Raw genomic sequence first — 25875 nt, 5'->3', positions numbered from 1 at the left:
GTGATATATAAGCAATAAATCCTTTGAGAATTTGTCTTACAGTTTCGACGTATTTATGAACAATTGAAAGAGAACATTATCCTGATCATATTTTTTTCCTTTTAAGGTTTCAAAAATAAAGACAAAAACTTGCTGTTTACCACTTTGTTCTTTTCAAGCAATCAATGTCAGCCCTGTTGGTTTGTAGACATGATTCAATTTGCAAAATATTGTCCAAAATTTACTACGAAGGGCAATAACTCCTACGGGGTCAATTGACCATTTTAGTCAAGTTGACGTATTTGTAGGTCTTAGTTTGCTGTGCTGAACACTTTTTGCTGTTTACAGTTTATCTCTATCTATTATAATATTCAAGATAATAACCTATAGTTTCATAGCTATAAGCCAAACACTGCATTTTCCGCCATATTCTATTTTTAGCCATTGCGTCCATTTTGGTTGATCGAATACACTTTCATTGAATACACTTTTTAAACTAAATACCCTACGGATATTTTAGGCCAAGTATGGTTTCATTTTGATAAGTAGTTCAAAGGAAAACATTTTTTAAAATGTTAACGGACGACGACGGTTGACGACAAACGTTGGACGCCAAGTGAGATAAAAATGAACAGAAACCGACATATCAATATAAAAAGAAAGAGACCAAAATCACAGACAATACTTTACAAAACATATACAACAGACTGATAAATACGAAGGGTAGCCCTTATCGAGTCGCAGGAGTCGGCGAACATTTTATCTAATTTTCATTTTTCTACATAACCATTGCCTGGCTTCTTGTCTATTTTACAAACTTTTGAATTTTATGAAATACTAAGGTTTTTCTACCTGAGGCATAGATTACCTTAGCTGTATTTGGCAAAACTTTTAGGAATTTCGGTACTTAATGCTTTCCAATTCTTACTTTATTTGGCCTTTTTAACTTTTTTGGATCCGAGCGTCACTGATTGGGTCTTTTGCAGAAGAAACACGTGTCTAGCGTATATACTTAATTCAGTCCTGGTATCTATGATGTGCTTATTTAATGGACTCGATTTTCATTTTCAATCTCTGCTGGGGAAAAAAGTTGTCAGTCATTACCAGACCAAAATTCTCCTATCCTGTCCAGCAAAAGGATAGTAAATGTAAAACTCCTCCTTTTTCTTCTTCTAAACGAATTTAACTTCACCCATACGGTTCTTTTCCGCTTTATAAATGACCATTGGATCATGCAGTAATTGGATAATCACAAAATCTAAGTTATTGGCTAGAAATATAATTTAAAAACACCTCGACCACAAAAAAAGAAGTGATGAAATTAAAATGTATATAAGAAGCTATACAAAAAAAAAGAAGTATGAACATCGTTTTGTAGCTGCTGTTGAATACCTTTCATTTGTGAATTTTATCTTAATAAGTATTGTACCATGTCATGGATATGGCAGTTGTTATCAAATCGTCCGTTTCTAAATAAGTTAGCGTTTGGTTTTTTTTATAGTTGCTCAGTGTCTGTTTTTCCGTTAAAAACCTCTAATGGTTGATATGTTTCTTCCCTTTTTAATTTAGTGATCGGGATTTTGTTTCGCTCAACCAATCTTAAGTAACTATTTAATAGAGATATACTACTATTGTTGGATATATTTATCTTTCAAACTACGGCTGACCACTAGGTTAAAACAAGAAAAAAACCCACATAACTACTTTTTGAAAATAAAGAAAAATAAAACAACTGTAATCTAAAAATTTGCAATTAACTATTGTTTATGTGTTCTAACATTTCCTCTAAAATAACATGATTTGTATTTCTTTGTAATTTTGAAAAAGATAAATAGAGGGCTTCAACATGCAGTACCATTTTAGAAGAAGTGTCCAAAACCAAAAACAGATCAGTTATAACTATATTTAATTCATAAAAGTGACCAGATACCCCATAGCTATTTTTGTTTAACTTAATTTTAGAACACCAGTGGGTATTCTACAGAGGTCCCATTACGAAATCTAAAATATTCATTACAATTTGTATTTTTGAACAGGAGGTACTGACAAAGAAGCTGCAAAACTGGCTCTAGAATATGTAAGCAGAATCGAACAAAATCCCTGCACGGGTGGTACCGAAGAGACTTTGGACCTGAACGTGAACCATACAGAATGGGAAACATATGTTCAACCTGCAATTCTTACATCAAACTTCATCACATCAGTGATTCTTGAAAATAATGGTTCACTCGATTACTTCACTGATGAAATGTTTTTCTCTCTAGTGAGGAATATTGTAATTAGCCATGCAACATTATTCGGAGCATGCATAGCATTAGAACCAGTGATTTATTCAAAATATTCTTTGTTTGCACCATACGCTTACCGTAAGAATGGGATTTTGTTTGCTCATGATATATCTCTATCATATACCTATCAGGACAACAAAACTGTGTGGTATTTTGACCTAAAGAACAGGATCTGGGAAAATGTAACAAGTACAGTGTCGAAAACCAAATATAGGTAATAAATTGTAAATTATTTAGTTTTGTGTAATAAATATCTTTCTTTCAGATTTCAGGATACATTTATTTATTAAAAAAAAATGTTCTAGTCTGGTAAAATTGTTTAACATGTCCAAAGAAGACTGACTTTTTATAAAGAAAAATCTATATCACGCAGAATATGATAATCCTTTCCCAGAACTAGACACAATTTTGCTCAGAAATGACGTTTCTATACCAATTAAGAAAAATACAATTCATTAAGCATATTTAAAGTCGTTAGCAGATTCCTTATGTTAAACATTGTCCTTGATTGATGATTTTAACAGTTTTGTTTTGTTTTTTCAGTAAATTTTAGAAAAGTGAGTGATATTGTTTTAATACAAATCAAAAGGAAAACAATATCTACAATCAAACTAAGATTGCCGTATATATTAGTCAACCCTTAAAAGAGTTAATCCCGTTTATAGGTGATTCTTTTCTAATCTTATTATCGGAAACCACAGACAACCCAAAACCGTCTGGGTTGGGGCTTTTTTCCACCGGCTAGGATGAGGTTTAGATTTTATTGAAAAATGTAATACGGATCGAACTCGTAATACAATTACGGGTAAGGATTGATATACATTACGGACATTAAATCTATAAGCCTAGATATGTAATTGATAATATTGTTATATATCGTATTGTTTAATATATTTTTATTTATATCTTAAACCCTGTCACACTCTTATTACAATTAATGGATAGGATTGAAGTACATTACGGACATAATATTGTTTATGCAACTTATTCGTTTAGAATAATTTTGCTGAGAACGCACAATTAGTTTACGGCTCTAACACGCATACGTGAGTGCACACTACGTTTTAGTTACTTATACATACCAGGCTACGTTTTAGTTACTTATACAAATCAGGTTACGTTTTAGTTACTTATACACATCAGGTTAAGGATTTAATTACTTATACTACGGACTTTCTATACTAACGGGACTGGTCACTTATAACGAATTATCAAACTGATCTCGGTCGTAACTGATGTCACGGGACTTTATAGCAAATCATTTCACATTTACGAAGTGTTCTTCATGACTATAGTTAGTACAGAAAGTCCTTGCTTATACAAATCAGCCGTTCGGCTGTCTCCGCACGGTAGTTATTCAAAACCATTATATTGCTTGCATTTTAAAACTGATGTGATATAAATTTTGGAGATATTAATATAAGGCACACATGAACGAACATTACATGAATAGTCTTACAGGTATTAAGATAAGATAAGAGATAAGATAAGATGTAAAATATTTTTTATTCCAATTAAAAGGTCCAATAATTTTGGTATGTGGTATTAGAATTTTACATCGTCATAGTGTGGCTTCTGTGAATTTGACACGATCTATCTGCATTTAAATACAAAAGGAGTCCTGACGTGCATGTATGATCTATCTTATTTTTCGTATGTCTTTTTCAATGAAAAAGGCGAACTTTTATACCCGCGAAAATGTTTCTCACCGGCTACAACGAGGTAAGATATATACTGTATATACTATGTTATATACTTCTAAAAACTGTACTGACATATGTGTCACCTGCTGCAAGGAGGTGTGTAATATACCATGGTATTTCATTTTTTTTCAAATATAAATAAGGCCGTTTGTTTTCTCGTTTGAAATGTTTTACATTGTCACATGGGAGCCTTTTATAGCTGACTATGCGGTTTGGGCTTTGCTTATTGTTGAAGGCCGTACGGTGACCTTTAGTTTAGTCTTAGATGCATGATTTTTTTTATTAGTTGTTAGTGGCTTTGAACTAGCTGTCAGATAACTGTGAGTACTCTCAGATCTGACTGCATTTTGCCTTTTTGTGTCGGGATGTATAAGTACCCGGCCACGTCCACTTGTATTTTGTCCATCTGATTAGTTAAGTCTTTTTCAACTGATTTTTATAGTTCGTTCTTATGTTGTACTGTTATACCACTGTCCCAGGTTAGGGGGAGAGTTGGGATCCCGCTAACATGTTTAACCCCGCCACATTATTTATGTATGTGCCTGTCCCAAGTCAGGAGCCTGTAATTCAGTGGTTGTCGTTTGTTTATGTGTGACATATTTGTTTTTCGTTCATTTTTGTCGAGCCTTCGACTTTATTTGAAAAAGCGAGACTAAGTGATCCTACATTCCGTCGTCGTCGTCGGCGGCGGCGGCGTCCACAAATATTCACTCTGTGGTTAAAGTTTTAGAAATTTTAATAACTTTCTTAAACTATACTGGATTTCTACTGAATTTGGACAGAAGCTTGTTTATGATCATAAGATAGTATCCAGAAGTAAATTTTGTAAAAATAAAATTCCATTTTTTCCAAATTTTACTTATAAATGGACTTAGTTTTTCTACGGGGAAACATTACATTCACTCTGTGGTTAACGTTTTTAGAATTTTATTAACTTTCTTAAACTATCCTGGGTTTGTACCAAACTTGGACAGAAGCTTGTTTATGGTCCGAGACCACAATTGTCGTCCCTTGATTTTCGTTATAGTCCCTAGTGTTAACAGTTGGTTACTTGCCAATAATTTTTATACCCCTTCCAAATTTATTTCTCCATGTTTAATGCCTCAAATTGTAAGTAAAATTACACTGTAAAAAAAATTGGGTCCAGAATTTTACAGGAAAGTAGTGATTTGGTCCAGCTGAAAAAGGTTAAAAAATAGCACTTCGGAAGCTGTCAAAAGATTTCAAGACACCCTAAACACAAAATTGTCCATATTTTGAGTTAGAGGTGATGAAGTTTTCTATAATTTTGATATAATTTTTCCCAAAAGTAGTACAACACACTGTAAAAATTTCGTTGAGAAAGCGCAGGTGGAATTTTTTTAATTTTCTTTTATGTTCTAAAAGAAATGCACTACGAATTAATTGTGTTCTCGGACCCTATGATCATAAGATAGTAGTGAATTTTGTAAAAAAATAAATCCATGTTTTCCATATTTTACTTTTTTAAGGGACTTAGTTTTTCTGCGGGGAAACATTACATTCACCCTGTGATTAAAGTTTTTAAAATTTAAATAACTTTCTTAAACTATCGTGGATTTGTACCAAACTTGGACAGAAACTTAATTATGATCATAAAATAGTATCCAGAGGTAAATTTTGTAAAAAAATAAATCCTTTTTTTTTCGTATTTTACTTTTAAATGGACTTAGATTTTCTTTCAGTTAACCATACATACATGTACAAACAGTTTAATTGAGGTCTGGAGCTGGCATGTCAGTTAACTGCTAGTAGTCTGTTGTTATTTATGTATTATTGTCATTTTATTTATTTTCTTTTGTTACATCTTTTGAAATCGGACTCGGACTTCTCTTGAACTGAATTTTAATGCGCGTATTTTTATTCATTTACTTTTCTACATTGGCTAGAGGTATAGGGAGAGGGTTGAGATCTCATAAACATGTTTAACCCCGCCGCAATTTTGCGCCTGTCCCAAGTCAGGAGCCTCTGGCCTTTGTTAGTCTTGTATGATTTTAAATTTTAGTTTCTTGTGTATAATTCGGAGTTTAGTATGACGTCCATTATCACTATACTATTATGCATATTTTTAGGGGCCAGCCGAAGGACACCTACGGGTGCGGGAATTCTCGCTACATTGAAGACCCAATGGTTGCCTTCGGCTGTTGTTTGCTCTATGGTTGGGTGGTTGTCGCTTTGACATATTCACCATTTCCTTTCTCAATTTTACAGTCTGCAGTTGTGTTCAAAACATATATTAGATTTATAAGCAATCCTGGATTTTAACCAAACTTAGACAGAAACTTCTTACAATCAGGAGATTGTATCAAGAGGAATATTTTATTGAGTTTTTTCCTCATTTTTGTTGAGCCTGCGATGTACAGCAAAAGTAGGCGAGACACTGGGTTCCGCGGAACCCTTACACATTTTTTTATATACATAAGGCCGTTAGTTTTCTCGTTTGAATTGTTTTACATTGTCTTATCGGGGCCTTTTATAACTGACTATGCGGTATGGGCTTTGCTCATTGTTGAAGGCCGTACTGTGACCTATAGTTGTTAATGCCTGTGTCATTTTGGTCTCTTGTGGACAGTTGTCTCATTGGCAATCATACCACATCTTTTTTTTTTAATGTAGTTGTTAATGTCTGTGTAATTTTGGTCTCTTGTGGACAGTTGTCTCAATGGCAATCATACCAAATCTTTTTTTATATATACTTCTATAGACTACTCACATGTCTCACTGGCTACAAATATAGACCATGCTATATACCTCTATAGATTGTAGTGACATTTGTATCCCCGGTTTCAATGAGATCAGATTTAGATCATATTATATACCTGAGTCCTCTATAGATTTTACAGACGTTAATCTCAACGGCTACAATGAGGTTAAATATAGACCATGCTTTATACCTCTATAGATTGTAGTGACATTTGTATCAAAAGCCACAATGAGGTCAGACATGTATATCTCTTTATACTGTACATACATTTGTTTCACTGGTTATAATGAGGTCAAATATAGACCATGTTATATACCTCTTAAACTATTCTGACAATTGTCTCAACGGCTACAATGAGGACAGATATAAACCATGTTATATATCTCTTAAACTATTCTGACAATTGTCTCACCGGCTACAATGAGGTCAGATATATATCATGTTATATACCTCTTAAACTATTCTGACAATTGTCTCACGGGCTACAATGAGGTCAGATATAGACCATGTTATATACCTCTTAATACTGTACTGACATTTATTTTACCGGCTACAATGAGGTCAGATATTTACCATGTTATATACTTCTTTATACTATATTGACATTTGTCTTACCGGCTACAATCAGGTCAGATATAGACCATGTTATATACGTCTCAATATTGTACTGACATTTGTCTCACCAGCTACAATGAGTTCAGATTTAGACCATGTTATATTCCTCCTAAGATTGTACTGACATTTGTCTTACCGGCTACAATGAGATCAGATATAGACCATGTTATATATCTCGTAAATTGTTCTGACAACTGTCCCACCAGCTACAATGAGGTCAGATATATATCATGTTATATACCTCTTAAACCATTCTGACAATTGTCTCACCTGCTATAATGAGGTCAGATATAGTTCATTGTGTAATCATACGTTTTTTGATTGAGTTAAGTCTGCCAATTGATATTTTATCGTATATTTTTCGATGTTGTGATGTTATTTTATTGTTTCAGAAAAAGGGAGAAGGTTTGGATCCATTAAAACGTTTAATCCCGCTGCAAATGTTTGCACCTATCCTAAGTCAGGAATCTGATGTACAGTAGTTGTCGTTTGTTTATGTAATATATACGTGTTTCTCTTTTCTCGTTTTGTTTATATAGATCAGACCGTTGGTTTTCCCGTTTGAATGGTTTTACACTAGCAATTTTGGGGCCCTTTATAGCTTGTTTTTCGGTGTGAGCTAAGGCTCCGTGTTGAAGGCCGTACTTTAACCTATACTTGTTTACTTTTTAAATTGTTATTTGGATGGAGAGTTGTCTCATTGGCACTCACACCACATCTTCCTATATCTATATTATACCTCAAACTATTCTGACAATTTTCTCATCGGCTACAATGAGGTCAGATATAAACCATGTTATATATCTCTTAAACTTTTCTGACAATTGTCTCACCGGCTACAATGAGGTAAGATATAGACCATGTTATATCCGTCTTAATTATATAAGACTGTACTGACATTTGTCTCACCAGCTACGATGAGGTCAGATAAAGACCATGTTATATACCTCTTAATACTGAACTGGCATTTGTTTTACTGGCTACAATGATGTCAGATATAGACCATGTTATAAACTTCTTTATACTGTACTGACATTTGTCTAACCGGATACAATGAGGTCAGATATAGACCATGTTATATACGTCTTAAGACTGTACTGACATTTGTCTCACCAGATACAATGAGTTCGTATATGGACCATGTTATATACCTCTGAAAATTGTACTGACATTTGTCTCACCAGCTACAATGAGGTCAGATATGGACCATGTTATATACTTCTTCATACTGTAAAGAATGTACTGACATTCGTGTCACCGGCTACAATGAGGTCAGATCTAAACCATGTTATATTCATCTAAAGATTGTACTGACGTTTGTCTCACCACCTACATGAGGTCACATATAGACCATGTTATATACGTTTCAAGATTGTACTGACATTTGTCTCACCAGCTACAATGAGTTCAGATAGAGACCATGTTATATACCTCTCAAGAATGTACTGACATTTGTCTCACCGGTTACAATGAGGTCAGATATAGACCATGTTTTATACCTCTCTAGAATGTACTGACATTTGTCTCATCGGCTAAAATGAGGTCAGATATAGACCATGTTATATACGTCGTAAATTGTTCTTACAACTGTCTTACCCGCTACAATGAGGTCAGATATATATCATGTTATATATATCTCTTAAACTGTTCTGACAATTGTCCAACCGGCTACATTGAGGTCTGATATAGACCATTTTATATCCGTCTAAATTATATAAGACTGTACTCATATTTGTCTCACCAGCTACAATGAGGTCAGATATAGACCCTGTTTAATTTTTCTTAATACTGTACTACATGTAACATACGTTTTACCGTCTACAATGAGGTCAGATATAAACCATGTTATACACGTCTCAATATTGTACTGACATTTATATCACCAGCTACAATGAGTTCAGATAGAGATAAGTTATATATATCTTAAACTGTTCTGACAATTGTCTCAACGGCTACAGTGAGGTCAGATATAAACATGTTATATCCGTCTAAATTATATAAGACTGTACTGACATTTGACTCACCAGCTACGATGAGGTCAGATATAGACCATGTTATATACCTCTTAATACTGAACTGACATTTGTTTTAACGGCTTCAATTAGGTCAGATATAGACCATGTTATATACTTATTTATACTGTACTGATATTTGTATAACCAGCTACAATGAGGACAGATATATACCATGTTATATACGTCTTATGACTGTTCTGACATTTGTCTCACCGTCTACAATGAGGACAGATATAGACCATGTTATATACGTCTTAATATTGTACTGACATTTGTCTCACCGTCCACAATCAGGTCAGATCTAGACCATGTTATATGCGTCTTAATATTGTACTGACATTTGTCTCACCACCTACAATGAGTTCAGATATAGACCATGTTCTATACCTCTGAAGGTTGTACTGACATTTGTCTAACCAGCTACAATAAGGTTAGATATAGACCATGTTAATTACTTCCAAAAATGTACTGACATTTGTCTCACCGGCTACAATGAGGTCAGATATAGACCATGTTATATACTACTTCATACTGTAACGAATGTACTGACATTTGTCTCACCGGCTACAATGAAGTCAGATCTAGACCATGTTATATTCCTCTCAAGATAGGACTGACATTTGTCTCACCACCTACAATGAGGTCACATATAGACCTTGTTATATACGTCTCAAGATTGTACTGACATTTGTCTCACCAGCTACGATGAGTTCAGATAGAGACCATATTATATACCTCATAAGAATGTACTGACATTTGTCTCACCGATTACAATAAGGTCAGATATAGACCATGTTTTATACCTTTATAGTATGTACTGACATTTGTCTCACCCGCTACAATGAGGTCAGATATATATCATGTTATATACCTCTTAAACTATTCTGACAATTGTCTCACCGGCTATAATAAGGTCAGATATAAACCATGTTATATATCTCTTTATTTGTTCTAACCTTTAGTCGCACCGTCTACAATGAGGTCAGATCTAGACCATGTTATATGCGTCTTAATATTGTACTGACATTTGTCTCACCGGCTACATTGAGATCAGATATATACCATGTTATATACCTCTGAAGATTGTACTGACATTTGTTTCACCAGCTAAATGAGGTCAGATAAAGACTTTGAGCGAGTCTTAATCCTTTTAGATAATCTACATATCGGTTAACGTACCGCATATGATTATTTATTGGAACTGCTATGGTAGGAACAATAGGGACTTAGAGGTATATAACATGGTCAATATCTGACCTCATTATAGCGGGTAAGACATATGGGACAATACCCCTAATGCGCCTTGAAATGAGGAACACAAAAGTCACGTGTAAACAAAAAATCTCTGTGTAGTGATATTTGACACATTTCTATGATAAACAAATGACTGAGCTGAACCATTAGTGTTAATTTAGAAAATAAGGGAACACAGAATAAATGTGTAAAAACCATGGAGCTATGAAATGTGTTCAAAGTATTAAAATTTCAAAGAACTTATTGTGTTAAAATTGGGATTTTTTACCATGAGGAGCGATATCGCAAAAGGATACTCGGGGTTTGCTAAATTACGGAAAAATGAATCACACTTCGTACCCCGAAAATTTAACCACATATGTAAAAATGTCTCAGCTTCGAAACAAGCCATCATACATATACAAGTTTACGATATGGGCTGAGCAACAGAAGATAACGTTACCATTACGACCTATGGAGAAACCAATGAGCATATTGCCCCATATGTCAGTACATCCTTGAAAAGAAAATTAGATGGTCTTTATTTGACCTCATTGTAGCCATTGCGAAATATATCAGTAGAATATTGAGAGGTATATAACATGGTCTATATCAGACCTCATTGTAGCTGGTGAGACAATGTCAGTAAAATCATGAGACGTATATAACATGGTCTATATCTGACCTCATTGTAGCCGGTAAAACAAATGTCAGTACCGTATTAAGAAGTATATAACATGTCTATATCTGACCTCATTGTAGCCGGTGAGACAATCGTCAGAACAGTTTAAGAGATATATAACATGATCTCTATCTGAACTCATTGTAGCTGGTGAGATAAATGTCAGTACAATATTGAGACGTATATAACATGGTCTATGTATGACCTCATTGTAGCTGGTTAGACAAATTTGGGTACAGTATGAAAAAGTATATAACATGGTTTATATCTGACCTCATTGCAGACGGTAAAACGTATGTCAGTACAGTATTAAGAAAAATAAAACAGGGTTTATATCTGACCTCATTGTAGCTGGTGAGACAATTGTGAGTACAGTCTTATATAATTTAGACGGATATAAAATGGTCTATATCAGACCTCATTTTAGCCGGTGGGACAATTGTGAGAACAGTTTAAGAGATATATAACATGGTTCATATCTGACCTCATTATAGCTGATGAGACAATTGTGAGAATAGTTTAAGAGGTATATAACATATGTATCTGACCTCATTGTAGCGGGTGAGACAGTTGTAAGAACAATTTACGACGTATATAACATGGTCTACATCTGACCTCATTTTAGCCGATGAGACAAATGTCAGTACATTCTAAAGAGGTATAAATTATGGTCTATATCTGACCTCATTGTAACCGGTGAGACAAATGTCAGTACTTTCTAAAGAGGTATAAATTATGGTCTATATCTGACCTCATTTTAACCGGTGAGACATATGTCAGTACAATCTTTAGACGTATATAACATGGTCTATATTGGAACTCATTGTAGCCTGTGAGACAAATGTTAGTACAATCTTAAGAGGAATATAATATGGTCTAGATCTGACCTCATTGTAGCCGGTGAGACAAATGTCAGAACAGTCTTACAATCTTGGAAGTAATTAACATGGTCTATATCTAACCTCATTGTAGCTGGTGAGACAAATGTCAGTACAAACGTCAGAGGTATATAACATGGTCTATATCTGAACTTATTGTAGCTGGTGAGACAAATGTCAGTACAATATTAAGACGCATATAATATGATCTAGATCTGACCTCATTGTAGACGGTGAGACAAATGTCAGAAAAGTCTTAAGACGAAAATAACATGGTCTATATCTGTCCTCATTGTAACCGGTTACACAAATGTCAGTACAGTATAAAGAAGTATATAACATGGTCTATATCTGACCTCATTGTAGCAGGTAAAACAATTGTCAGTTCAGTATTAAGAGGTATATAACATGGTCTATATCTGACCTCATTGTAGCCGGTTAGACAAATGTCAGTTCAGTATTAAGAGGTATATAACATGGTCTATATCTCACCTCATCGTAGCTGGTGAGACAAATGTCAGTATAGTCTTATATAACTAAGACGGATTTAACATGGTCTATATCTGACCTCATTGTAGCCGGTGAGACAATTGTCAGAACAGTTTAAGAGATATATAACATGATCTCTATCTGAACTCATTGTAGCTGGTGAGATAAATGTCAGTACAATATTGAGACGTATATTACATGGTCTATATCTGACCTCATTTTAGCCGATGAGACAAATGTCAGTACATTCTAGAGAGGTATAAAACATGGTCTATATCTGGCCTCATTGTAGCCGGTGAGACAAATGTCAGTACATTTTTGGAAGTAATTAACATGGTCTATATCTAACCTCATTGTAGCCTGTGAGACAAATGTCAGTACAATCTTGAGACGTATATAACATGGTCTATATGTGACCTCATTGTAGGTGGTGAGACAAATGTCAGAACTATCTTGAGAGGAATATAACTTGGTCTATATCTGACCTTATTGTAGCCGATGAGACAATTGTCAGTACATTCTTTACAGTATGAAGAAATATATAACATGGTCTATATCTGACCTCCTTTTAGCCGGTGAGACAAATGTCAGTACATTTTTGGAAGTAATTAACATGGTCTATATCTAATCTCATTGTAGCTGGTGAGACAAATGTCAGTACAACCTTCAGAGGTATATAACATGGTCTATATCAAAACTCATTGTAGCTGGTGGGACAAATGTCAGTACAATATTAAGACGCATATAACATGGTCTAGATCTGATCTCATTGTAGACGGTTAGACAAATGTCAGTACAGTAAAAAGAAGTATATAACATGGTCTATATCTGAACTCATTGTAGCTGGTGAGACAAATGTCAGTACAATATTAAGAAGTATATAACATGGTCTATATCTGACCTCATTGTAGACGGTGAGACAAATGTCAGAACAGTGTTAAGACGAATATAACATGGTCTATATCTGTCCCCATTGTAGCCGGTTAGACAAATGTCAGTACAGTATAAAGAAGTATATAACATGGTCTATATCTGACCTCATTGTAGCCGGTAAAACAAATGTCAGTTCAGTATTAAGAGGTATATAACATGGTTTATATTTGACCTCATTGTAGCCGGTGAGACAGTTGTCAGAACAGTTTAAGAGTTATATAACATGGTCTATATCTGACATCATTGTAGTGGGTGAGACATGTGTCAGTACATCCTTAAAAAGAATATTACATGGTCTATATCTGACCTCATCGTAACCGGTGAGACAAATGTCAGTACATTCTTGAGAGGTTTATAACATGGTCTCTATCTGAACTCATTGTAGCTGGTGAGACATATGTCAGTACAATCTTGAGACGTATATAAGATGGTCTATATTTGAACTCATTGTAGCCTGTGAGACAAATGTCAGTACAATCTTAAGAGGAATATAACATGGTCTTAATCTGACCTCATTGTAGCCGGTGAGACAAATGTCAGAACAGTCTTACATTCTTTGAAGTAATTAACATGGTCTATATCTAACCTCATTGTAGCTGGTTAGACAAATGTCAGTACAACCTTCAGAGGTATATAACATGGTCTATATCTGAACTCATTGTAGCTGGTGAGACAAATGTCAGTACAATATTAAGACGCATATAACATTGTCTAGATCTGACCTCATTGTAGACGGTGAGACAAATGTCAGAACAGTCTTAAGACGAATATAACATGGTCTATATCTGTCCTCATTGTAGCCGGTTAGACAAATGTCAGTACAGTATAAAGAGGTATATAACATGGTCTATATCTGACCTCATTGTAGACGGTGAGACAAATGTCAGAACAATCTTAAGAGGTATATAACATGGTCTATATCTGTCCTCATTGTAGCCGGTTAGACAAATGTCAGTACAGTATAAAGAAGTATATAACATGGTCTATATCTGACCTCATTGTAGCCGGTAAAACAAATGTCAGTTCAGTATTAAGAGGTATATAACATGGTTTATATCTGACCTCATTGTAGCCGGTGAGACAATTGTCAGAATAGTTTAAGAGGTATATAACATGATATATATCTGACCTCATTGTAGCCGGTGAGACAATTGTTCGAACAGTTTAAGAGATATATAACATGGTTTATATCTGACCTCATTGTAGCCTTTGAGACAGTTGTCATAACAGTTTAAGAGTTATATAACATGGTCTATATCTGACCTCGTTGTAGTCGGTGAGAAATATGTCAATACAATCTTGAGAAGTTTATAACATACTATATATATTCTATAGAGGTATATAACATGGTCTATATTTGACCTTATTATAACCAGTGAAACAAATGTCTGTACAGTATAAAGAGATATACATGTCTGACCTCATTGTGGCTTTTGATACATATGTCAGAACAATCTATAGAGGAAAATACCATAATCTTAATCATCCCTCATTGAAACCGGGATACAAATGACACTACAGTCTATGGAGGTATAAAGCATGGTCTATATTTAACCTCATTGTAGCCGTTGAGATTAACGTCCGTAAAATCTATAGAGGACTCAGGTATACAAAATGATCTAAATCTGATCTCATAAAAACCGGGGATACAAATGTCACTACAACCTATAGAGGTATATAGCATGGTCTATATTTGCAGCCAGTGAGACATGTAAGTAGTCTTACGACAGTTTATATAAAAAAAAAGATGTGGTATGATTGCCAATGAGACAACTGTCCACAAGAGACCAAAATTACACAGAAATTAACAACTACATTAAAAAAAAGATCTGGTATGATTGCCAATGAGACAACTGTCCACAAGAGACCAAAATGACACAGACATTAACAACTATAGGTCACCGTACGGCCTTCAATAATGAGCAAAGCCCATACCGCAGTCAGCTATAAAAGGCCCCGATAAGACTATGTAAAACAATTCAAACGAAAAAACTAACGGCCTTATTTATATAAAAAAAAATGAACGAAAAACAAATATGTAACACATAAACAAACGAGAACCACTGAATTACAGGCTCCTGACTTGGGACAGGCACATGCATAAATAATGTGGCGGGGTTAAACATGTTAGCGGGATCCCAACCCTCCCCCTAACCTGGGACAGTGGTATAACAGTACAACATAAGAACGAACTATAAAAATCAGTTGAAAAAAGCTTAACTAATCAGATGGACAAAATACAAGTGGACGTGGCCGGGTACTTATACATCCCAACACAAAAAGACACTATGCACAGTCAGATCTGAGAGTACTCGCAGTTATCTGACAGCTTGTTCAAAGCCACTAACAACTAATAAAAAATCATGCATCAGTAAGACTAAACTAAAGGTCACCGTACGGCCTTCAACAATAAGCAAAGCCCAAACCGCATAGTCAGCTATAAAAGGCTCCCATGTGACAATGTAAAACATTTCAAACGAGAAAACAAACGGTCTTATTTATATTTGAAAAAAATGAAATACCATGGTATATTACACACCTCCTTGCAGCAGGTGGCACATATGTCAGTACAGTTTTTAGAAGTATATAACATAGTATATACAGTATATATCTTACCTCGTTGTAGCCGGTGAGAAACATTTTTGTGGGTATAAAAGTTCGCTTTTTTCATTGAAAAGGACATACGAAAAATAAGATAGACCATACATGCACGTCAGGACTCCTTTTGTATTTAAATGCAGATAGATCGTGTCAAATTCACAGAAGCCACACTATGACGATGTAAAATTATAATACCACATACCAAAATTATTGGACCTTTTAATAGGAATAAATTTTTTTTTACATCTTATCTTATCTCTTATCTTATCTTAATACCTGTAAGACTATTCATGTAATGTTCGTTCATGTGTGCATTATATTAATATCTCCAAAATTTACATCACATCAGTTTTAAAATGCAAGCAATATAATGGTTTTGAATAACTACCGTGCGGAGACAGCCGAACAGCTGATTTGTATAAGCAAGGACTTTATGTACTAACTATAGTCATGAAGAACACTTCGTAAATGTGAAATGATTTGCTATAAAGTCGCGTGACATCAGTTACGACCGAGATCAGTTTGATAATTCGTTATAAGTGACCAGTCCCGTTAGTATAGAAAGTCCGTAGTATAAGTAATCAAATCCTTAACCTGATGTGTATAAGTAACTAAAACGTAACCTGATTTGTATAAGTAATTTAACCGTAGCCTGGTATGTATAAGTAACTAAAACGTAGTGTGCGCTCACGCATGCGTGTTAGTAGCCGTAAACTAATTGTGCGTTCTCAGCAAATTATTCTAAACGAATAAGTTGCATAAAAAATATTATGTCCGTAATGTACTTCAATCATATCCAGTACTTGTAATAAGAGTGTGACAGGGTTTAAGATATACATAGAAATATATTAAACAATACGATATATAACAATACTATCAATTACATATCTAGGCTTATGGATTTAATGTCCGTAATGTATATCAATCCTTACCCGTAATTGTATTACGAGTTCGATCCGTATTACATTTTTCAATAAAATCTAAACCTCATCCTAGCCGGTGGAAAAAAGCCTCGACAAAAGGGGTTAACAAAAATTCCAAACTCCAAAGGTAAATTTGAGATTCCATAAAACCTGACAAAATTAAGTGCTCAAGCATGTTCCTTACATGATATTAGAAATTAAAAAAAAATACGATTAAATCAACATGACTAAAATATTCAGTTGACTTCTTATATGTTTTTTTTATCACTTAACATACATTTTTGTCCCTTTTAGTATCATTACTGGTAACTATACCTGAATGAACAGAAACTGCCATTAGCAAAACAGATCTAGAAAAGTCAATATGACAAAAACTTGACTAACTGAAGTTATTACATCGATTGACGAGCTTTATACAATTTCCTTCGTGTTTTTGTCTGCCGAAACTATAGGTTTTTAAAGAGAGACCGAAAAAAGAAAAAAATATGACATAATAAAATCCAATAATACGCTTACACGATAGAAATTATCAGCGGACTCCATTATGACATATAGGAGTTTTTGAACTCAGAAACAGAAGCACTTAATATAAGTTTCGTGTGTTCGAAGCAATTTTCGGGATTTTTCTACATTAACTATAGACACACTGAAACGTAAAAACCTTTATGACCTAATGGAACTTAATTAAATATCCAACTTCATATACGTTCAACTTTGCTCGAGGAAATAGGAATCTGAGTTTCTAAGTGGTTTCTTAATTTATGAACGATAGTGATGATTATTATCATGCTTTTGCATTTTAGCTTTAAGCTTGCTATATTAAGTCAAAATGAATGATTTCAACATCAACAAAAGCTTTTGATGATTAACTTGGAACTTTAATGGCAAAGGTAAAAACAGTCCAACAAAATCTATCAGATAGACAAGAGATTGGGCCGCATTAAATAATAATTGAATTTTACCTTGTATCAATATAAGTAAGCGATACAGGTTCCGTTCATACTCAAGTTTAGATTTGACTACTTAAAGCAGCTTCCTTCTTGCAGAGCGTCACCATCTCTGCCCGTTTAAGGACCATTGTAAAACATTTCAAATTGTACGAAGGTATCATATTACAAAGATGTGTTATGTATAACTAAGTTTAAAAATCCTTCTAAAGTTGTCAATCAATTAAATTAACTTATTCTAAAAGGTGACCAGTGAGAACTTTAAACAGATGAAAATTTCTGTAAATGTTATTTCTTTAACCCTATATATTATAATGCTCAAGCACTCTGTAGATATTTATAGTTTTGTATTACACAAGATCATGTTTCTCTTTGCCAATTAAAAACGTCTTTTCACTAAGGCCATTGGATTTTGAATATGTTTTGATTGATATTTCAGTCTTTGATACATGATATTTTATCATTGGTATGTGCTTAGAATACCTGTCAACAACTGCAAGAAATGTTAGATTTATTCTTCATGTCTTCAGTGTTGTTATAAGTTAGTTTGTGCTTATCTTGTTTTGATGCGTTCAGCCCCTTCGACCGATTTGATACCTGGTTTTTCTTGTGCTGTTACACAGCTGTTCCATGTCAGGGGGGGGGGGGGGGGGTTCAGATCCAACAATTCTGTTTGAACCCCTCACTCCCTACAGTTGGTCTGTGTTGTTCGTTAGCCATGCGGCTGCACTTAAATGGTTGTCTTTAGTTTTTGTGTATCATATTTTTATTCTTTCATTACTTATGTTCATAAATCATGCTGTTAATTTTACCATTTAAATAGTTTTACATTTGTCATTTCGGGGAGATGGCCTCGATGGCAGAGGGGTCTGAGTAGTTCCACTACTATGATCACTAACACTGATATTGTGAGTTCTTATCACGCTCTTGCAGGTGCACACGACTCCAGTGTTAACTGACTAGGATTGCCAGTTTTCCTATCGAGGGTCGGTGATTTTCTCCGGGCACTCCAGCTACTTCCACCAATAAAATCTGGCTACCATGACATAGCCAAAAGTGTCGTAAAAAACAAACAATCAATCATTTCAGAGCCTTTTGTAGCATGCTCTGTGGTATGTGGTTTTTATTGTTAAAGGTCATTCGGTGATCGATAGTCGATATCATATATTTCTTTTAGTCTCTGTCGATGTTTTGCCTCATTTGCAATGATTCTTCATCTTCTTTATTTTATATTGGCACATCTTCGTATATTTTCATGTATATAGTTTCTGAAAAAAATAAAGTATCTGTTGAAATTAAACTCGTAGTTTGCTTCGTTTCAGGTCAGGTAATACCTCGTTACCAGGAAAAGATAGGGTTTTTCTTTCAGCCAAGCTCGAAGACGGCCATTGGACTAAGCCGTACTTCGACTGTGGAGGTGGGAACATTTGGATGGTTACATATGCATCTCCTATATTTTCATTGGATTTAGCAGGAAGACCCAAGTTTCAGTAAGTGTCACATGTAAATGATGTTATCGGCATATATATGTTAGTTAACTATTGGATAAAAACATACATTTCATACCAAAAAAAAAAATAGCTATTAAACCACTAAAATATAAAATAGTTAAAACGGGCGGTTTATATTTATATATACAAAGTAAACAACCAAATATTGAATTTTAACACTGGTGTGTGCAGTAAATGAAGAGAATATTATCCATTCATTAATATATAATTACAGCATAAGTAAAAGACAAAATTTTATGACACATCAACGTTAGGTCGTTAACGTCAGTGCGAAATATGTTGTAAGCAAAATAGTTTTTCAACCTATCGAAACATCTGTGTTTATCTTTGCTTGCTATTTTCAGACTATATTATCAGAATTTAAGTTTTGCACCATTTATCTTTTTAATTTTTATTTGGCACAACTTTTTGGAATTTTACATCCTTAATGCTATTCAACTTTCTATTTGTTTGGCTTTATAAATATTTTGAAATGAGAGTAACTGATGAGTCTTATTTAGACGAAACTCGCGTTTTGCGTACTAAATTATAACCCTGGTACCTTTGATAACTATTTACTCATCTTTACAAATATTGTCATTTTTCTCTCTTTAGTATTCAATTGTAGTCTCATTATAATCATGATATATAATTTTAGAGGCAAAGCTTCAGTTGATATAGAGTTGACAAATATTGACATTAACCAGTGTGACCTAGATTCGAGACACAGTTACAGTGATTTTGACGTATTTCGTGGAACGCACAGATGTCCTTCTACAGAAGTAATCTAATATTAGAAAACCCTTGAATTGTCTCTAATTCAATCAGTTTTGAATATGTTGCTCATCTATTTTAACTTGACACATATTTACACCATGATAATATCAAATGTAACTGATGCTATATATTATTATAATTCCTTCAATTATTTTAAATCAAAATGAAAGAGACCATTTAGTTTAAATCTATATCACGGGCGCACGATCTCAGGAATATAATACAGCGTAATTAATTATCTGTATGGTGAAATGTATTTATTGCCAGTGAAAGTATAATTCTATACATTTTGTAAAAAATGCCTTATCTAATAATGCTTATATCTAACTTTTTTTCAGTGCAAGTTCTTAAAAGGAAAAGGTTTTAAAAGAGGTGCTTATGAGTGTTTCTGCACCAAAGGATACTACTTTCCAGACGTGAATGCTCAAGTAAAGGCTTTCAGTGGTTTAAAATTGGAAAATTCTTCTGATTCCACTCAGTATAAGTGTTTACCTTGTAAAGAGGGATGTTCCAAGTGTGTTGATGCCTCACCATGTCTTTACCAATTCCAATTTTTATTCCGGTTCCTGCTTTTATTGGCTAATCTCCTGACCTTTGTTGGTATAGTAGTGTTATTTGCAACTACAGTTTACTTTAAGGATGAATCGGTATGACTTATATTCATTTTGTGAAGTCTCAATGCATAGAATAAGTACACGTTTAAATGTTAAAATTGAGAATGGAAATGGGGAATGTATCAAAGAGACAACAACCTGACCATAGAAAAAACAGCAGCGGAAGGTCATTCACATGTCTTCAATATAACGAGAAATTCCCACACCCGGAGTTGTCCTTCAGCTGTTTTTTTATTAGTTTTGTTAATCTAAACTACAGTAAAGAATACCTTTTAATTTAAACCAATACAAGTAAGATGTTTGGCTAGTATAATACCAAGTGTAATCCTCCGTTTTATTTACCTTATTTTTTGATAATATAGGTAGAACAATATTCATAACATTCATTAACTTGACCAACTTCATGAAAATTTGTAATATTGGTGACTACATCTCGTATATACAAATGAATCCTTTATTAATATTCAGTATGAAATATATTATCGACAGAAGTCATGGATAATTGCTTGATTGTGTGTAACAACGACCATACGAATATATAAATAAAATAGAACTGTATAATGACCTCTTAACGTGTTTGCCGTCGCTGTCCATAACCGTGCTAACTAAATTATTCCCCCAGTGTCATTACTACTGATAGAACTTGATTGGTCTTTTGCGTTTTTTTTCTTTTTTTTGTAGAGAAACGATGCAAAATAGTTGTAACACCGTACGTGCTTTGACCAAAAGACAAGCCCATAGAGAATATATATTTACACGTGGAAAATTATGTTCCTATCAGTCTAGATCTTGCTTAAGGATTCATAATTTCACCTTCAAAAATATTCATGACATTCAAACGCTTCTCGTTAATAATCAAACTTTTGATAATAACGCTTTTAGGAAAATTAATTTAACAAATTTATAAATGTTTTCTCTACGGGCTCTCAAAGATAATCATGAGGGAGAAATATTCCTTTGAAAACTGGTCTGCAAATCAGATAAAACGAGCACAAGTTTTAAAAGAGGATTGCAATTAAATTAATATGAAATACACATTAATTGATTAATGGATGAATTCAACTACAAAATCATATTGTACAGTTAAACTCAAATTGGCAACACTAAATGATTGAATGTTTTAACAAAGTGTATTTTTAATTTTAATAACAAAAAATAATGACATACATAGATAATTATTTTACAGGAAATGAATTGAGTGTTTCGGTAAAGGTAGAATCTTTGTTAAGCCTGTTAGTTAGCTAAAGTCTTTATTAGGTAAGGTATACTACCAAAATTTTGGAGTAATTTAGTCCTACAGACAGATATATTGGTTATCTGTGGGACTAGTCTACTCTTACAGGAAGACACTTTACCTAACCGAAAAATGACTTCAAGGTTCAGCTAGTAAGCAAAAAAGACACCTTTACCTACACACTCAATCTATTCTGCTGTATGCTTCGATGCACATTTCTTTGAACCGCCCTGGTTAATTCTTCAAAAGAATCTTTCAAGAAGGAAATACCTCTATGAAGGTATATAATTTCAATTTTCTGTCACAAAATTCATCAAAATTTGATAAAGTTTGTCAAAATGAAATGCACTACATATAAATTGTTCTTATGTCATTTTGTAATAAAAACAATAGGCATTATTTTGTGTTCGCTTGTTCAGTCAACAAAGACTAATCAGTACTGCTAAAATAACATTAAGTACGAATGAAGAGCTTTGAGAACAAAGTTTTTTTTCCAAATACAGCAGAAGTAATCTAGTCCTAATATAAAAAAACCCTAGTTTTTCGAAAAATAAAAGGTTTTGTGGATACTGGGCAGGTGATCATACCACCGGCACCGACCTGTATTTCGGGTAATCCTAATCAGGGGCAAATGCCATATTCCAAGTCAGAAATATGATAGTTGTTATCAATTTGTTTGTTGTGTTTTAGCATTCGATTTTGCCATTGGATTTGGGACTTTTCCGTTTTGAATTTTCCGCGGAGTTTGGTGTTTTGATTTGTTTACTTTTAAGCACTGACATTTTGACAATCAACGACTCTTTCTTGATCCTCAATGTTCTACAAATTTGTACTTTATTTGGCTTTCCTACGTCAAGCGTCACTGATGAGTCTTTGTACAAAATTTCATTCCTGGTATCTATAGTGAGGTAATTCATACCAAAATTAGATTGTAGGGGGTAAACGTAATTAAAAAAAGAAATAATTACGAAATGTTTTTTTTAATGTATCAAATATTTTTTATTACTAGGTAATGAAAGCCGGAAGTCCTATTTTCTTAATGCTTATGTGTCTTGGAGGTCTAATGATATGTAGTACGGTAAATATCATAAGTTAAAGATTATTAAATCCCAGTGATGCATTGCGTTTTATTTCAAAGATACATTTACATATTTTATAATGCAGTTGTGATTTGTTCGAATATGAAGTATTCTAAAATATATGTTACAATTTAAAAAGATATTAAAAAAATACTATTCCTTCGTTTGCTTGAAAACCTTTCTTTGTCGTTTTCCAACAATTTCTACATATGTCCTTTAATTGATTTGCCGTCAACAAGCATACATAAGAGTGTAATAATAATAATAATTTATGAAGGTTTTACCAGTGGTAGCATATATAATTAATTATTCTAGGTTTTGTGTGCATATTCTTTAGATATCTTTCGCATCTCTTTGGACTTAAATTGAGTTGCACGATTGATGATTCCTTTACGTGTACACAATATATTTTATCATGTAATTGAGCTGATTTGGTTTTTAAAATGAGATCAATAATGAAATATCCATTGTATTTTAGGGATTTTTTGCCTTTCCAAAGCCTTCAGAATTTCTTTGTATTACACAGCACTGGGTATTTCATGCCGGATTCTGCTTGATGTATGGCGCACTAGTAGCAAAGACATGGAGGTATATAAATATGGGAGAATAAATCATTGTTGTTAAATAAACTCATCATTTGTACAAGAATTTGAATAGTGCATACCTGACGCTCGTTTCGTTTCAAAATAGACTCATCAGCTCAAACAAAAACGACGTAAAAAGGCCACATGAAGATAATCGAGTTAGTGATATTGAGATTGGAGCAAAAGATATTTTGTCGAACCAAATACTTTGAAAATAAGTATTTGCTGCTTGATTTGTCAATAGATAAAATTTAAGAGCATAAAAAGCAACAGTGTCACAATAAAATGACTGTAACTGTTGAAGTTCAACTTTGCAAGAGGAATTTGTAACCTTATATTTTCAAATGACATAAGTTATTGATTTGCAAATATAATAAAAAGAAGGAAAATAAATGCTGCTAACATACATAAAACAACACATTTTGGTTGTTTTCTGAATTGCATATTCACACCCGAATAAACAATAAAAAAGCCTTATTTATAACACATCTGATATGCAACGAAACTATAAATAAACTCATCATAGATACCAGGAAAGGACTAAACATTCTATAAATGAATTGGATAAGAGTGTTAATTCATTTTTAATCAATATGTTACTGATCGAAATATGTATTTACTATATGTTAATGCTATTTCATCATTTGTTTTCAGAATAGCTATTATATTTAGATCAGCAGACAAATTTAAGATAGTTTACATGCCCGATAAGGAGCTACTAAAACGGTTTTCTCCACTTATTTTCATTCTTGCGTTATGTCTTCTTATTTGGACTACATCGGAGAAAAGGAAAACTCAAACCTTGAAAACATCCAATCATCTGAAATATGAAGTTTGTATGAGAAGTTATTGGCTATATGCTATTAAATGTGGTATGTATTTAAAAAAAGAAGGAAAGACAAGTTTCTGTTCATGCTATCGATTAACTTGAATAATGGAAAGATCGAGGTTGATATATAGAGTTCAAGAATTTAGGAATAATTTAAAGAGATTATCTCTTCTAAAGAAGAAAAAAAATTATAGACTAATTGGAAATAAAATATTATACCAAACAGATAGTTATACTTAACCGTAAGCATATGTTCTTTTTGAAGCTTAGATTCATTATATACCAAAAGCATCTCACATTTTGCTTCTTTTCTCGCCAAATAAGTTCTTATTGTTAGAACTATATGACGGCTTCGAAAAAATTTCATACAAAAACATGTTGCATTTAATAATTTTATTTACTTCACTCATTACATACCAATCAGGAAGTTGTTTAATTTTCAAATCAAATATTTAAAAAATCAGAAGTTAATATTGCCTATTTAATCTACAACCTCCCTACAACCTCAAAAAACAAAATCAAAAAACAAAAACAAACGACAACAGAAAGATAAAAGAAAACCCAAATCAACCTTGTTAGAAAAACAAATAAAATAAAACAACAAAACAAAACAAAAACTCATATTTCTAAGTCTTATACTTTATTTTGTCTTTCATTTTAGTTGAAGCTTTTCTCCTTATGATTGGTGTTTATATGTGTTATATTGGGAGAAAGGCACCTGGACATTTCAATGAAAGTAAATACATGACTTGGGCTGTATATAACGGAATCCTGCTCGGAAGTTTTCTTTTGATTCTGATGTAAGTGGAAATAATCACATTAACAATGTAAATAGTAGGGTTTGATTCTAATTGATGCACAACCCACAAAATAGTTTATTGTTTAAAAATCGACAACATTTTCCATTGTGTGTCTTCCTTTTCAATATTAAAAATAAATGTCTTTCTATAAGACAATGATTTAAGCAAGCTCTTCCATGTATATATAATATCTTTAGTATATATTTTGTTTCTTGAATACTTTTACTAGTAAGTATAATACGTTTATTATTGTATTCGTTTATCGTTTATTTTGAGGAGAAATGTATGTGATAGTTAGACAAGATATGATAAATGTTTTGAAACTAATGTCAATACACAAGTGTCATTATACAAAGTTTATGTAATAATTTGTGGACATCTACATTGCATATTATTTTCCAGACATTTGATTGGCAATTCATATGGTCCAGATATTCTATACTTGTTCCAATGCCTTCAA

General features: G+C 33.3%; 1 protein-coding gene across 1 annotated transcript; it reads left to right on the top strand.

Moving 5' to 3' along the window:
- The first annotated feature begins 1197 nt into the window (after positions 1-1197).
- On the top strand, positions 1198-25419 carry LOC134710662 (metabotropic glycine receptor-like). The gene is made up of 9 exons (XM_063571049.1): positions 1198-1216; positions 2016-2481; positions 19331-19498; positions 20157-20280; positions 20614-20922; positions 23133-23201; positions 23681-23790; positions 24441-24658; positions 25277-25419. Exons 1-9 carry the CDS (start codon positions 1198-1200, stop codon positions 25417-25419), a joined length of 1626 nt encoding a protein of 541 aa, XP_063427119.1.
- The last annotated feature ends 456 nt before the right edge of the window (positions 25420-25875 follow it).

The sequence above is a fragment of the Mytilus trossulus genome, chromosome 3, assembly GCF_036588685.1.
Source record: "Mytilus trossulus isolate FHL-02 chromosome 3, PNRI_Mtr1.1.1.hap1, whole genome shotgun sequence".
Taxonomy (NCBI): domain Eukaryota; kingdom Metazoa; phylum Mollusca; class Bivalvia; order Mytilida; family Mytilidae; genus Mytilus; species Mytilus trossulus.
Note: the sequence above shows the minus strand (reverse complement) of the source record. Positions and strands in the feature narration are given on the sequence as shown.

Excerpts from the sequence above, each read along its gene's own strand:
- LOC134710662 (XM_063571049.1), top strand. Across the intron at positions 20,923-23,132 it reads TTTACTTTAAGGATGAATCG|GTAATGAAAGCCGGAAGTCC; the intron begins GTATGACTTATA and ends TTTTATTACTAG. Across the intron at positions 23,202-23,680 it reads GTCTAATGATATGTAGTACG|GGATTTTTTGCCTTTCCAAA; the intron begins GTAAATATCATA and ends ATTGTATTTTAG.